This window comes from Trichechus manatus, unplaced genomic scaffold (genome assembly GCF_000243295.1).
Source record: "Trichechus manatus latirostris isolate Lorelei unplaced genomic scaffold, TriManLat1.0 scaffold00265, whole genome shotgun sequence".
NCBI lineage: Eukaryota > Metazoa > Chordata > Mammalia > Sirenia > Trichechidae > Trichechus > Trichechus manatus.
In genome coordinates, this window is record NW_004444201.1 from 1,969,061 (window position 1) to 1,985,064 (window position 16,004).

Sequence of the window (16,004 nt, forward strand, 5' to 3'; positions counted from 1 at the left end):
GGCACATACAAGTAAGCACTTTCAGTGTTGCATCCATTTGTTGAAACATCTCAATTGGTATTCCCTCAATTCCTGGAGGCTTGCTTTTCACCAAGCCTTCAGTACAGCCTGGATTCTTCCTTCACTACCACTGGTTCTTGATCATATGCTACCTCCTGAAATGGTAGAAGGCTGACCAATTTTTTTTTGGTACAGTGACTCTGTGTATTCCTTCTATCTTCTTTTGATGCTTCCTGCATCATTCAGTATTTTGCTGATAGAATCCTTCAATACTGTAACTCAAGGATTGAATTTTTTCTTCAGTTCTTTCAGCTTGAGAAATGTCGAGCATGTTTTAAAAATCCTTTTGGTTTTATAACTCCAGGTCTTTGCATATTTCGTTATAATACTTTACTTGGTCTTCTTCAGCCGCCCTTTGAAATCTTCTATTCAGCTCTTTCACTTCATTATTTCTTCTGTTCACTTTAGCTAATCTATATTCAAGGGCATATTCTAGAATCTCTTCTGCTATCTATTTTGGTCTTTTTTTTTTTCCCCTGTCTTTTTAATGACCTTTTGCTTTCTTCATGCATGATGTCCTTGATGTGATCCCACAACTCATCTTGTCTTCAGTCATTAGTGTTCAATGTGTCAAATATATTCTTGAGATGGTCTCTAAATTCAGGTGGGATATACGCAAGGTCATACTTTGGCTCTCATGGACTTAATTTTCTTTACCTTCAACTTGAACTTGCATACGAGCAATTGACAGTCTGTTCCATAGTCAGTTCCTGGCCTTGCTCTGACTGATGATATTGAGCTTTTCTATCATCTCTTTCCACAGATGTAGTTGGTTTGATTCCTGTATATTTCACCCAGTGAGGTCCACGTGTATTGTTGTCATTTATGTTTTTGAAAAAAGGTATTTCCAATGTATAAGTCGTTGGTCTTGCCGAAGTCTATCATGAGATCTCCTGCGTCATTTCTATCACCAAAGTCATATTTTCCAACTACCGTTCCTTCTTTGTTTCCAACTTTCGCATTCCAATCACTAGTAATTATCCATGTATCTTGACTGCATGTTTGATCAATTTCAGACTGCAGAAGTTGGTAAAAATCTTCAATTTCTTCATCTTTGACAACAGTGTTTGGTGCATGAATTTAAATAATATTCATATTGACTGGTCTTCCTGGTACGTGTATGGATATTATCCTATCACTTACAGTCATGTACTTCAGGATAGACCTTGAAATGTTCTGATGATGAATGCAATGCCATTCCTCCTCAATTTGTCATTCTCGGCATAGCAGACCATATGACTGTCCTATTCAAAATGACCAATACCAGTCCATTTTACCTCACTAACGCCTAGGACATCGATCTTTATGCATTCCATTTCACTTCTGGCAATCTCCAATTTTCCTGGATTCATACTTCATACATTCCACATTCTGATTTTTAATGGATGTTTGTGGTCCTTTCTACCCATTTTGAGTCATGTCACATCAGCAAATGAAGGTCCTAAAAGCTTTACTCCATCCATGTCATTAAGGTTGATTCTACTTTGAGGAGGCAGCTCTTCTTCAGTGGTATTCTGATCGCCTTCCAACCTGAGAGGCTCATTTTCCAGCACTAAATCAGAAAATATTCCATTGCTATCCACAAGGTTTTCACTGGCCAATTTTTTCAGAAGTACATTGACAGGTCCTTCTTCCCAGTCTGTATTAGTCTGGAAACTCCACTGAAACCAGTCCACCATGGATGACCCTGTTGGTACTTGAAACACCAGTGGCATTGCTTCCAGCATCACAGCAACACTCAAGCCACCACAGTACAACAAACTGACAAACAAGTGGTGGCCAAGAAAGTATAGTGTGCTTAAAATGTGAAATTCCGCAATGTAGCTAACAAAGTTTTTTTTTTTTTTTCATATTTCTAAAATTCCATTTGATGTAATATACAATAAATAATGGCGCTGAGCTCTGCTAAGATGGGCACTGGCTGATGCACTGGTTTAGGGACTGGTTTAAGAACGAGAAAACTAAAAGAAGGAAATTCAAGCTGCTGAAGGAACTGGAGCCGTTAAAATACATTCATTTTCCATCATCCAGCAAAAGGACTACACTGTACCATTAATGCAGTTGGCATCTGATTTATTAAACATGCATGTTAAATGAAATCAGCCACCTACCCACTATTATAATCAATATGGCTAACTATCATTACTCATTTGAAACCTCTACAGGATTAAGTAAGGTAAATAATGCAGAACTTGACTTGTGTTTATTGCTGAGGTCCACAACATAGTACAAGAATGGCATGGCGGGGAGAGTTCACCTGCAGCCATTAGGTTCCTTTGGTTATTGTGTTGTTAAACCAAAACCAAACCCATTGCCATCGAGTCGTTTCCAGCTCACAGAGACCCTAAATACAACAGAACGGAACACTGCCGTCCTGCACCATCTTCACAATCGTGCTATGTTTGAGCCCATTGTTGCAGCCACTGTCAATCCATCTCATAGTGGGTCTTCCTCTTATTGGTTAACGCTCTACTTTACAAAGCATGATGTCCTTCTCTAGGGACTGGTTCCTCCTGATAACTGTCCAAAATAAATGAGACAAAGTCACTTCTGAGGAGCATTCTGGATGTACCTCTTTCAAGATAGATTTTTTGTTCTTCTGGCAGTCCATGGTATATTCAATATTCTTCGACAACACCATAATTCAAATGCATCAATTCTCCTTCCGTCTTCCTTACTCATTGTCCAGCTTTCACATGCACATGAGGCGACTGAAAATACCATGGCCTGGGTCAGGCACACCTTGGTCCTCAAGGTGACATCTTTGCTTCTTCACACTTTAAAGAGGTCTTTTGCAGCAGATTTGCCCAATGCAGTAAGTCGTTTGATTTCTTGACCGCTGCTTCCACAGGTGTTGACTGTGGATGCAAGTAAAATGAAATCCTTGACAACCTCAATATTTTCTCTGTTTATCATGATGTTGCTTATTAGTCCAGTTGTGAGGACTTACGTTTTCTTTATGTTGAAGTGTAATCCACACTGAAGGCTGCAGTCTTTGATCTTCATCAGTAAGTGCTTCAAGTCCCACACAAAATCACACCCTGACTGTGCTCTCCCTCCTTCTCAGGTGCTACTGTTCTTAGGTGTTGGCATATTTCTCTTTCATCCTATCAGAAAGCACCAGAGACAGAAGGCAACTAATATTTAAACAGTACAAAGTGCCAGTAACGGGAATAGGGTTTTTAAAGACAAGAGAAAGAATGAGAAATAAGTCTAATTATAAACTTTGAAGAAATAGGGTATATTAGTTTTCTCTTGCTGCTGTAATAAATTACCACAAACCTAGTGGCTAAGGACATCACAAATTTATTATCTTATAGTTCTGAAGGTCAGAAGTCAGACATTGATCTCAATGGGCCAAAATCAAGGTGTTAGCAGGGATATGTTCCTTTCTGGAGGCTCTAGGAGGGAATCAATTTCCTTGCCTTTTCTAACTTCTAGAAGCTGCCCTTGGCTCATGGCCTCCTTCCCCCACTGAAAAAGCCAGCAATGTTGCATCTTTTTGACCATTCTCCCTCTGAATCTCTTTCTGCCTCTCTCTTCCACATTTTAGGATCCTTATGATTACACTGGGCCTACCCATGTAATCCAGGATAATCTCCCTGTTTTAAAGTCAGCTAATTAGCAATCTTAATTCCATTTGCAACCTTTTTTCCCCTTTGCCATGTAGCCTAACATATTCACAGTTCTATGGATTCGAATACGGATATTTTGGGGTGGGGAGGGCATTATTCTACCTACCACACAGATCAAACTTTGTGACAATTAAGAGTAACAAAGGTCCAAATATCAAAGATTAATATTAAAGAACAAACTAACAAATTCAGAGACTTTTTAAAGGATGTTTTCAAGTGATCGAAGTCAAAATGGTGGCTCAAGGAGATCAACAGACATGGAGGAAGATGGTACAAAGTCCTCACAGAATATTCAAAGACATGCTGTAAATCAGCACATGACAGAAATAGTTGATGAAGAAGATGTGAATAGACAACATGGCCTCTAAAGGGAGAAGCATCAAGTGGGAATAACCAGTGGAAGCAGCAGGGGAAGAAAAAAAAACTCTCTAAGACTCAACAGGTATACAGAAAAATATACCAACTCATCTTAGAAGTTTATTTCTGTCATCATTAGAAGAAAGGTAATTTTTGGACCCACCCATCTGTCAGTCAGTCGTATCATGGTGGCTTACATGTTGCTCTGATACTGGAAGCTATGCCACCAGTATTTCAAATACCAGCAGAGTTAACCATTGTAGATAGGTTACAGTAGAGCTTTCAGACTAAGTTAGACTAGGAAGAAAGGCCTGGCAATCTACTTCCACAAATTAGCCAATGAAAGCACTATGGATCACAGAATAATGTCGGAAACTTTGACTAGCTTACTTTAGATATGTCATCAGGAGGAACCGAATGCTAGAGAAGGACATCATGTTTGGTCAAGTGGAGGGCCAACAAAAAGGAGAGAAACCCTCAATGAGATGGACTGACACAATACCCACAACAATGGACTCAAACATACCAACAATCATGAAGATGGCACAGGACTAATCAACATTTTGTTTTATTATCCATGGGCTCACCATGAGACAGAACCAACTAGACAGCAACTACCAACAACAATTTTTGGATAAGAGTAGAAGATGACTAGAACAGCAGGAGTAAGAACCATCATTATATTTTAACACTGGCTAGCACTCTGATACGCAAAATTTCTAAACAAGCCTTGAAGAGGAGTTGGTATGGATAACAGGGTAGGTGACGGAAGCTTTGTACATCTACACCTGTTAAAAAAGGATGAAAAAATCTCTATGAAGTGATATTAAGTGATTTCCAGGATACATTGGTAAGTAACAAAAGCAAAGTGCAAAAGGAAAAAAAAAAATATTTAGAAAGTGTTATAGTTCATGTAAGAAAGAAGGGATTAAAAGAAAATACACACGTATCTGATCATTTGTGCAACAGAAATATAGAAGGATAAACCAGAAATTTTTTTAAGACTGGTTACCCACAGAGATGGGGAGCAATGGGGAGGTAGAGATGAGGGGTGAGTGTCATTCTTCTGAGTATACTGTTTTATTTAGCTCTGACTCTCAGGCCCTTGGTAATACTTCCCATATCTAAGAAGTAAAAAATAATTAAAACAAACCATGATATGTGAGAAATCCAAAGTGAACCACAAACAGTAATAAATGAACCTAGCAGTCTTACAAATAAATAACATGACCACACTGAAGAGAATCAGAATGAAAAGGACTAACCTAAGTAAGCTTGGAAAACAGTATTTTGACACAAATATTGTAACAGTACACAAATATCATAAGCTAGTGCATTTATTTTTCACAGGGGCAGATATAAGCAACTATGAAACTATGTGTATACTAGGATTGAACAAATAAGTAAATATATTGTGGTTAATGAGAGCTAGGCTTCTCACTTTCTGAGAAGAGGGTTAAAAATAAGGAAATGGGAAAGGCTAGAATGAATTCTATGGCACTGGTCTGGAATTAAAGGTATCAATATGAACGCATGGTCTTTAGTGTATATACGAAGACAGATATAGAAATAGAGGTGTGTGTGCGTGTGTGTACATTCTTTTCTAGCTCTGTCTAGAGAGAGCGTAAAAGCAGTAATACCCCAGTAGAATGAGCATATCTTAGTTTCTAAATATCACTCCCCAATAAAAGGAAAAATTAGAGAAATGTTTGATTTCAGGGCTAAGGCAGGCAAAACACAAAATAAGTCTGGAACATCTTGTGGTGCCAGAGAATAAGAAAGTGTTACAAAATAATGGATCATATCAAAAGAAGGGAGGAACCAACCTGAAAGAGCTCCCAGTGGCCAAATCTAGAACAATCTGAGCAACAAAATAATGGTAATAATGGATTATAATGTATAAAATAAAATAAATATCCATGAGTCCATACTGTCATAAATAAATAAATAGGGACAAAGGACAGCTCTTCCTTATAGTAGAATCCCAACTAATAAAGATAAAAGAATGAAGAAAATAGAAAATTACCACTAAGCAAACACCACAGCAAGAAACACAAATGGTAAAAATGGGCAAAACCATGATAACAGGATGTCTGCATAGTCTCAAATATTAATTGTGAAGAGAAAAATAACAACTCTGCAGTAGAGGAACCTGGCAGACATTAAGTGATCAAAGTTAACCTTACCAGTAATAACACATATCAGCACCATGTACTTTCTCATATGATGCAGTGATAAGGCACAACCTCACTTCTATGGCACTCTTGCCAAAAATGCATAACCTGAATCTAATCATGAGAAAATACCATACAAACTCATACTGAGGGTCATTCTACAAAATAACTGGTCAGTACTCTTGAAAAGCGTCAAGATTATGAAAGACTGAGAATTGTCACAGGTTGGAGGAGCCCAAGGAGTTAGGACAATCAAATGCAATGTGGATCCTAGACTGAATTCTGAACCAGACAAAAAGGTTATTAGCGGGAAAACTGGGAAAATTCAAATAAGGCCTGTCGATATCAACATGAAACTTAATTTTTGAGTTATGATCACTGTATTATGGTTAGTAATATGTTAACATTAGAAGATCAAGAGTGAACAGAATACAGAAACTATGCATGGTTTTTGAGATTTTCTTAAGTTGAAAATAATTTCAAAATAAAAAGCTATAATAATCAAGTTATATATTCCACATTGTGGGAAGGGAAAAAAAAATTTATTTCTTTGTCACCTTCAGGTTCGCTAGTAAGCCAGATCACTAGCAAAAAGGTTCTCAAAATGAATAGGTAAAACTTAGGAAATTAAAAATTTTCAAGCAGATGGTAGGTTATTTTCAAATGTGGCATATTCCATCATATACTAAAAATTAGAAAGGTTCCAAGACCAACTTTCCAACTATGCCTCCACACAACCAAACCCGTTCCTATCAGGTTGGTAGCTTCTGCAAACAGAGGTCGCCTAACCCCTAAATCCAGCAAAAGAATAAAAGACTGAGGGAGTATTACCTAAATGCCACTAAAAATTAGAGAGCCTGAAGGCAATAAGATCTGGCTTTTGTTCTAATCACTACAAACCCGTTAGCGTCAAGTAGATTCCGACCCATAGCAACCCTAGAGGACAGAGTAGAAGTGCCTCATGGGGTTTCCAAGGAGTGGCTGGTGGATTTCCTTAATCACTACAGGACAATACAATAGAATAGTCTGAGTTAAAAGATTTTTAATTACTCATTCAGATTAGAAAAGCAACTTCAACTTTACCACTCACCCAGAACTGGTGAAAGGCATTTACCTTCTCAGCCTCAGTGTCCTCATTAAGAAGTTTATATTTCCCTGATCCAACTCTTAGAATTCAGTAATTTCTCTGTAAACATTACTAATTATGTGAGATCTACTCTATGCGACGCACTGTGCTGGGTAAAACGGACATGGGGGAGAACAGAAAAAAAAAAATTTTTTTTTTTTTTTTTTTTAACAATTTACTTTTAACTCTGAAACTCAGGCTTTGGATCTAGGATGGGCTTAACTCCATTTTTATGAAAGAAGAAAAATGTTCAGGAAAAAAATACTCTATTCATGATCCCACAGATAGAATTAAAGGAAAGTATCTGTGTGAGGATTTGAAATAGGATATTGATACAATATTCAATATAATGTCTGTCTTATACTATTTGTAAAATCTGATTAGTAAATGTTGCAAAAATAGTTTTTGTCCTTTCAGTTTGGGATACTAGATTTCATTTCCTTTCCTCTCCTTTCCACCCTGTTATTTCTCTAGCTTCATCTCCAGCTACTCTCCATCTCAACCTTACAATGCTGATATTCGTTATTCACATGATTTTGTGATACCTTCATGCATTGTACGTACTGTTCCCTGTGCCTAAAATGCTCATTCTCATTTTTCCTAGGCCAACTGGTCAACTTTGTACTCAGTCTTTAAAACTCGACTCAGACATTACTTCTTCAGAACCTATGAACACACACACACCATACACACAGTTAAACCTCCCTTCTATGTGAATTTGAGACCACACGTATACTCACCATAGCATGGTATCACTTATAAAACTACACTGTGTTCATATGTTCATAACATCTGTCTCTCATCCTAGACTTTGACCTCATTAATGACAGAGACATCCATCTCAGTATCCTCAGAACTTAACAGTATGCCTAGAACATAGTGGAAGCTAAATAAATAATTACTAAATTGAACTTCATATTGTAATATACTTAATCTACAAGAAACACTGATACAGCATAAAAAATACAATATGTTAAAAGGGTCACAATAACTGTATTTGATAAAACTTTTTTCCTCAAGCATAGAAGTTGTATTACCAGGCCAAAAAGAAGTTATGCTAGTAAATTAAATGCACTTAAGAAGATTCCCTAGTCTGACAGAAAAAAAAAATGAATTAAGAAAAATTTAGTATCCTTATCTCATTCTGTCTTATCTATAAAATAACTGAGCTGCATTAAATTTCTTCTACTGCTTGCAGTTCTGTGATTCTGTGGGAGAGCATAGCTGAAAGTAGCAATATGAGATTTTCAGTTACCTATATTAGGATTGTCTCAAGTTTCTGTAAGCTGTGCCTCCACTATCACATCTATGCTTGCACCACATTTTTAGTTACTTGCAGCTTCCTATTATGACACGTGGTACCTTAGAAACTTACCTTGTAAATAGGTTATGTCATAATGCATATGGAAAAAACTGAACAGTATTAAACATTTAAACTTTAGTTTTTCATTTATTAGGAATTAAATGGCAATGTATATATCTCATCATTATGGAACCCATTTCAACAAATATTTAGCGAGACCTCACTAAGTGTCTGAAACGAAAGAAACGATGAGAGAGAATAGCAAAGTGTTAACTACATTTAAGACACGTGTAGTAGGAACTCGAGAGACAGACTTGTATAAGGTGAGGGCAGATCATGGAGAGAAGCCAGTCAAGATAAATGTGACACTGTAAGTCAAACTGGTAATTTAGGATGATTCTGGCAGAAAGAATGGAAGCAGCCATACTAGTCATTGCTTTATATCCCCAACAGGACATCAGTTACAGAATCTGGTCAATTGTACCCCATGAACCCCTCTTCAAAACTGCCCACCTCTCTAGATCCCCACTCTGCCACCAACTTAGCCTTAAAATGAGCCACGACCACCTCTCATTTAGACAACAATCCTTATAACTGACCTCCCAGCATCTCGTCTAGCTTCCCTCTAGTTCCATCTTCACACGCAGTGTTTTTAAAATGTAAATCCAATCATGTCCCTTTCCAGCTGAAAATCCTCCAGTGGCTCACCTTCCATTTTTACGATGAAGACCCAAAGCCTTCAAGTTCCATAAAAGCTCTGCACTGACAGACTCCTTGTCCGCCACTGCTCCCGTCTCAGTGCTAACACTGCACTGGCCTTCTCTTAGTGCCTCAAACGCATCATGATCCCTCCTTCCTCAAGGCTTTCCTAAAACATACAACATTTTTCCGATTACAGATACCAATTGTATGCACTTTTTTACCTAGTTTATCCCTGGGTCAACCTGGCCTAAGTATCATTTCCTGAAAAAGCCTTACCTAACACCCTATACTGGAAGGTCTTATAGTAAGATACTCTCATACACTGTAATTCTCCTCTGTAGCACTTTCCCCAGGCATCAACTAAGCATAATTAACTGAGGAGTTAACTGATTATTTCAACTACATCTGCCCTCTCCATTAGACTATAGGCTTGAAAGAACAGAACCTGTAGCTGTCTTGATCACTATATCCCCAGTGCCTTGCACTCAATACATGCACTCATCACCATTTCATGAGTATGACTGAATGGGGAAAATAGCACTTTTTCACAGTAGAAGAGATCATAAGGAGGCTGTTAATTCACAATGAAAGAAAACGACAAAAATGTCATAAGTTCAGTTATGAAAACAGTCTCACAGACCAGAGAAAAATTTAAGCTTTTATTCTAAATCAAAGCAACTGAATTTAAATATAAATGACTAGCAAGAAACTTCATACTGATGAAGGCTCTATGGTAAAACCTGGGGGAAATAGGGACGGATAGCGTAAGAAAAATGAGAGTCTTACAAAATTAGATAAAAATTTTAAATATAACTCACACCACTGGCACTTTACTTCTCCATGTTCCTGCGATGCAGTTACTTAATATGGCGCTTCTAGTTATAGTCTTTGTTTAACTCCCACCAAATGACTGGGTGAGGACTATGCAAATGAGGTGCTTATGACCCACCAAAGGGATTGGACAGCTTGCTAATAAGGTAAATAAACAAGGTGCATGGTACCCTCGTGGGGGTGAGACCATGCAAACAAGGTATATGGAACCCTAACAAGGGGACTGGTCAGTTTTGCCATCCCACTAGGCTTAAAATGAGCCATCCAAGAGGCAGGAAGGGAGTATCTCACCACCACCAAGAAAGAAGAGCCAGGAGTGAAGCGTGTCCCTTGGACCTAGAATCCCTGCACTGAGAAGCTCCTGAAACAAGGAGACTGAGAGAGAAAGCTGTAACACGAAAACAGCAAGAAGTGGTGGCAGAGAAATGGCGGCAGCAGAGGCAGGAGACTGCCAGGAGACAGCACGTCATGGAGCAAGAAAGCTAAGCTTCAGGTAGGAGGCCTGCTGATGGAGTAGGGTGCCTCTGGGCACTCGGTGGAGCTAGGTTTACTGACCCACAGAGCTAGAGCTGACTGCCTTCGGACCAAGGCTTACTGGAGGAATAGGGTACCTCTGGGCACTTATCAGCAGAGCTAAAAGAGCTTTGTAACACATGCCCGAGAAGGGTAGAGGTCAGGCCGAGGGGCTGAGAGGCCGAGGGGCCAGAGGAGAGATGTGCCTACAGGTACAACTGAGAAGAGGCTGTCCTGATTGAAGAAAAATATCCTGAGCATTCCTGAACCTGATTTGTAATCTGTTAGTTTCCTAATAAGCCCCAAAACTGTCAGTATGATCTGGGAGTTCTATGTGGTCATTACAATGAAGTATTGAACCTAGCAGACAAGTAGAGAGTGCCATGGGAGCAACAGCTGGTGTCAGAATTGGTAAAACGGAGGGTGGAGGCCTGTCTGATCTCTGCCTCATAGCAATCAGCTTTTGAGCTGTTGATCTTGATTCTACTTCCTCCTTGTGAAGTTAGGCAGGGACGTTAGACGCATCTATCATGCCATTTTTACAGGGACTGTGCAAATAAGTTGCTTATGGCCCACCAAGGGGATTGAATAGCTTGCTAATAATGTAAATAAGGTGCATGGCACCCTTCTGGGGGTGGGACATGCAAATAAGGTATATGGAACCCTAATGAGTTAGGTCAGTTTTGCCATCTCACTAGGCTTAAAGGGAGATACGGAGAGAGAAGAGTTGTAACACAGAAGACAGTAAGAGACAGCGATGCGAGAGGCAGCTGTGGTGGGGCTTGGCAACCCACGGAGCTAAGAGTTGTAACAATTGCCCACGAAGGCCCCCAGCAGGGCCCAGTGGCGGCAAGGCCCCAGCAGGGCCCCGTGCTAGAGGACAAGAAGAAGCTGTCCTGATTGAGGAACTGCATCCTGAGTTGTTAGTGTTACTCCCAAGTTGATCCTGATCCCAAGTCGTACCCTGTTATTTCCTGAATAAACCCCATAATCCTGAGTATGGTCTGTGAGTTCCGTGTGGTCACTGCAAGGAATTATCAAACCCAGGACAGAAGTGGAGAGTGCTGCTGGAGGGACAGATGGTGTCAGAATTGGTAAAAAGGTTGGAGAGAGGAGGTATGTCTGACCTTCACCTCACAGGAATCAGCCTTCGGCTGTTGATCTTGAGTCTCTTTCCCCCTCGTGAAGGTAGAGGTGGTCAGATGCCGCCCTCACATCATTTTTACAGTTCCAAATTTCATTTAAAAAAGTCAATAGGCTCTACCCTGGAATAGGAAGAAAGAAGAATAAAATATGATCCTTGCCTTCAAAAGTACTGCAGTGTAAGGCAGCCATCCAAGGCTCAACAATTGGTCTCTATTCACCTACAGCAACAGAGAAATGAGAGTTTGGAATAGGAGGAAGATATGGAATGTGTGACTAATTGCCTCCATGAACAACTGCCCCCTTTGCCATGAGGCCAAAAGAACTGTATGGTGCCCCAATTACCACTACTGAACATTTTAATAAAAAATTCCATAGAATGATCCTGCTCAAAAGGGGGAAAATGCAGAACACAATTTAAAATTCTCATGGACTCTAGACTTTCTGGAGCCATACAGGGTGGATGAACCCCTAAAACTACTGCCCTGAGATAATCTTTAAACCTTAAACCAAAAAATATCCCCTGAAGTTATCTTAAAACCAACAATAGTGTAGCTTAACCAGTAAAAAAGGTCTGCCTTGAGCATTATGGTCTTTTAAGAACTATCTATATGGGATCGAGTTGACAACAGCACCTTGAAAGATTAGATAGGAACCTTACGGGGCAGTGAGTTTATGTTAATGAGGCAGGAACAACTCAGAAAAGGAGGGAGATACTGGTTGCACAACTCAAAGAATGTAATCAATGTCACTAAATTATACACGTAGAAACTGTTTAATTGGTATATATTTCACTGTGTATATCTCAACAATAACAAAATAAATAAAATTTAGGAGAAAAAAAAAAGTACTATAGTGTACGTAGGGAGACCAATATAAATTAGGATACTACAAGGCAAAATAAAGTGCTAAAACTAAAAGAAGCAATATGCTTAGAAGCAGAGAGGAAGGAGTGATTAATCCTAACTGAAAGGAACTTTTTACACACTTACCGAGTATTAACATGCACTAAAGCAGCATTAGGGCAAAAAAAGATGAAAAGCGGCAGTCTTCACTATCTAGCTGAAAGGAGAAAAGTAGAAAATCAGACTGATTTAAAGGTGCTGCAGGGTCTCACCACTGAACTACTAACCCCTAGGGTAACGGAAGGGAGGGGCAGTCTGACTCTGAATGCAGCCTCACGGAATAATGGGAAAAGGGTTTGAGCTTTAGAGAAAAATAAATAATTTCCAATGGTTTGTGCATAGGAATGCACGTTAAGACAGAAGCAGTCTGATACAGGCCCCCTGAACACAGACACCATTTTAAAGAACAACAATTCTGACAGCAGGAAAAGGCTGTTAAATGAGATGAGAGCTAGCAGAAACTAGCCAAAGGGAGAAAGGTGCCACTAGCTCTGAGAAAAAAGGAGCCCTGGTAGCACAGTGGTTAAGAGTTATGGCTGCAAACCAAAAGGTCGGCAGTTTGAATCTACCAGTTGCTCCTTTGGAAATTCTATAGGGCATTTCCACTCTGTCCTATAGGGTCACTATGAGTCAGGATTGACTCAACAGCAACAAGTTTGGTTTTTTGTGTTTCTTTGTTTATACATTTTAAAAAGATCTGAAGCATATTTCTCTCTCAAAGTAAAAGTAAAATAATCTAAGCTAATATCAACTAGCACACTGAAAAAACTAAATGATAGTAAGACCATTTTGGTACAGAATTAGAGAATAATTTAAAACTTCCTGAAATGTCCTCTAAAACTTAAAATAAAGCCAGATATAGGCCAGACTTGAAATTCTGATATTCTTCTTCTAATTTTTGGATTAGAGAAAATTCCAAAATTCAGTACAAATAACCTATGGAAATCATATTTCCACGGAAACTACTGCTAAGAAAGTGCAGACATCCCACACCCACACCCATTTATGTTTTAATAAAGTCTAACTGCTCAGTCTCCAAGGTAGAAACCTAAATCTAGTAAACCACAGATAAAGAAATATGTAATAAAACACAATAACAACATAAAAAATCAAGGTATAACCACTTATTGGTATGTTAAAAGCATTAAAGCAAGAGTCTGAATATATCTTTTAAAGTGAAAAACATTCTCATGTTGAATTGTTAAAAATTTGTTGGCAGAAAACTTCCCTGATATAGAGAAAGATGAGAAGATACCTCTCCAAGATGCTGATCAAACCCAACATAAAGCAGATCCCAAAAGAAAGTCACAGAGACATATTATAATCAAACTTGCCAAAACCAAAGATAAAGAGAGAATTTTAAGAGTGGTGAGGGATAAACACAAAGTCATCTACAAAGGAGAGTCAATAAGAAAAAGCTTGGACTACTCAGCAGAAACCATGCAGGCAAGAAGGCAATGGGATGACATATATAAAGCCTTGAAGGAAAAAAACTGCCAGCCAAGAATTATATATCCAGCAAACCTGTCTCTCAAATATGATGGTGAAATTAGGGCATTTCCAATAAACAGAAGTTCAGGGAATTTGCAAAAACCAAACCAAAATTACAAGAAATACTAAAGGGAGTCCTCCGGTTAGAAAATCAATAACATCACAAAACAACTGAAGACTAGAACACAGGACAGAGCAACCAGGTATCAATCCAGATAGGGAAGTCACAAAAATAAATCAAAGCTAAAATACTGAGAACACAGAAACAGATGTCAATATGTAAAAGATGACAACATTAAAACAAAAAAGAGGGACTTAAAAAATGCAGACATAGATTTTTCATATGGAGAGGAAGTCAAGGTGATATAAAGAAATAAAACACTGGTATAAACCTAGAAAAATAGGGGTAAATATTAAGGTAACCACAAAGGAAACTAACAATCCTACAAGTCAAAATAAAAAACAACAAAAATATAAAGACGTAGCAAATACAAAATCAACAACAATGAAAAAGATGAAAAGACAAACAACTCAGCACAGAAAATTAGGTGGAAGAAAGAAACTGTGAACAACACTCAAAAAAAGACATCAAAATGACAACACTAAACTCATACCTATCAATAATTATGCTCAATGTAAATGGACTAAAGACACCAATAAAGAGACAGAGTGGCAGACTGGATTAAAAAACACGATCTGTCTATACGCTGCCTACAAGAGACACACCTCAGACTTAAAGACACAAACAAACTAAAACTCAAAGGATGGAAAAAAAATAGATCAAGCAAACAACACTCAAAAAACAGCAGGAGTGGCAATATTAATCTCTGACAAAACAGACTTTAAAGTAAAACCCTCCACAAAGAATAAGGAAGGACACTATATAATGATTAAAGGGTCAACACATCAGAAGGACATAACTATAATAAATATTTACGCACCCAACGACAGGGCTCCAAAATACATACAACAATCTTTAACAGCACTGAAAAGAGAGACAGACAGCTGCACAATAGTAGTAGGAGACTTCAACACACCACTTTCAGTGAAGGACAGAACATCCAGAAAGAAGCTCAGCAAAGACACCCAAGATCTAAACGCTATAATCAACCAACTTGATCTCAAAAACGTATACTGAACACTCCACCCAACAGCAGCCAAGGATACTTTCTTTTCCAACCCACATGGAACATTCGGCAGAAGAGACCACATATTAGGCCACAGAGCAAGCCTTAACAGAATCCAAATCATCAAAATATTACAAAGCTTCTTTTCTAGCCGTAAAACCATAAAAGCAGAAATCAATAACAGAAAAAGCAAGGAAAAAAATCAAACACATGGAAACTGAACAACAACTTGCTCAAAAACTACTGGGTTATAGAAGAAATTAAGGGTGGAATAAAGAAATTCATAGAATCAAATGAGAATGAAAACACATCCTAACAGAACTTTTGGGACACGGCAAAAGCAGTGCTCAGAGGTCAGTTTATAGCAATAAATGCACATATCCAAAAAGAAGAAAGGGCCATAAGTAAAACATTAACCCTGTAACTCGAAGAGTACAAAGAGAGCAGCAAAAGAAAACCTTGGGTGCCAGAAGAAAGGAAATAATAAGAATTAGAGCAGAATTAAATGAAATAGAGAATAGAAAAACAACTGAAAGAGTTAACAAGACCAAAAGCTGGTTCTTTGAAAAGATCAATAAAATTGATAAACCACTGGCCAAACTGACAAAACAAAAACAGGAGAGGAAGCAAATAACCC

General features: G+C 38.4%; 1 protein-coding gene across 9 annotated transcripts in view; it reads right to left on the reverse strand.

Annotated features, from left to right (window-relative positions):
- Window positions 1–16,004, reverse strand: part of CCSER2 (coiled-coil serine rich protein 2) — a 285,551-nt gene that overhangs the window by 172,987 nt on the left and 96,560 nt on the right. Inside the window, exon 4 of one of the 9 annotated variants that reach the window (XM_023724853.1) lies at window positions 11,937–11,966. The exons of the other annotated variants lie outside the window; for them this stretch is intronic. Coding sequence (XP_023580621.1) covers window positions 11,952–11,966 — 15 coding nt within the window. The 3' untranslated portion in view covers window positions 11,937–11,951. Of the gene's footprint in view, window positions 1–11,936; window positions 11,967–16,004 lie in introns of those variants that run through there. 9 annotated transcript variants of the gene reach the window in all.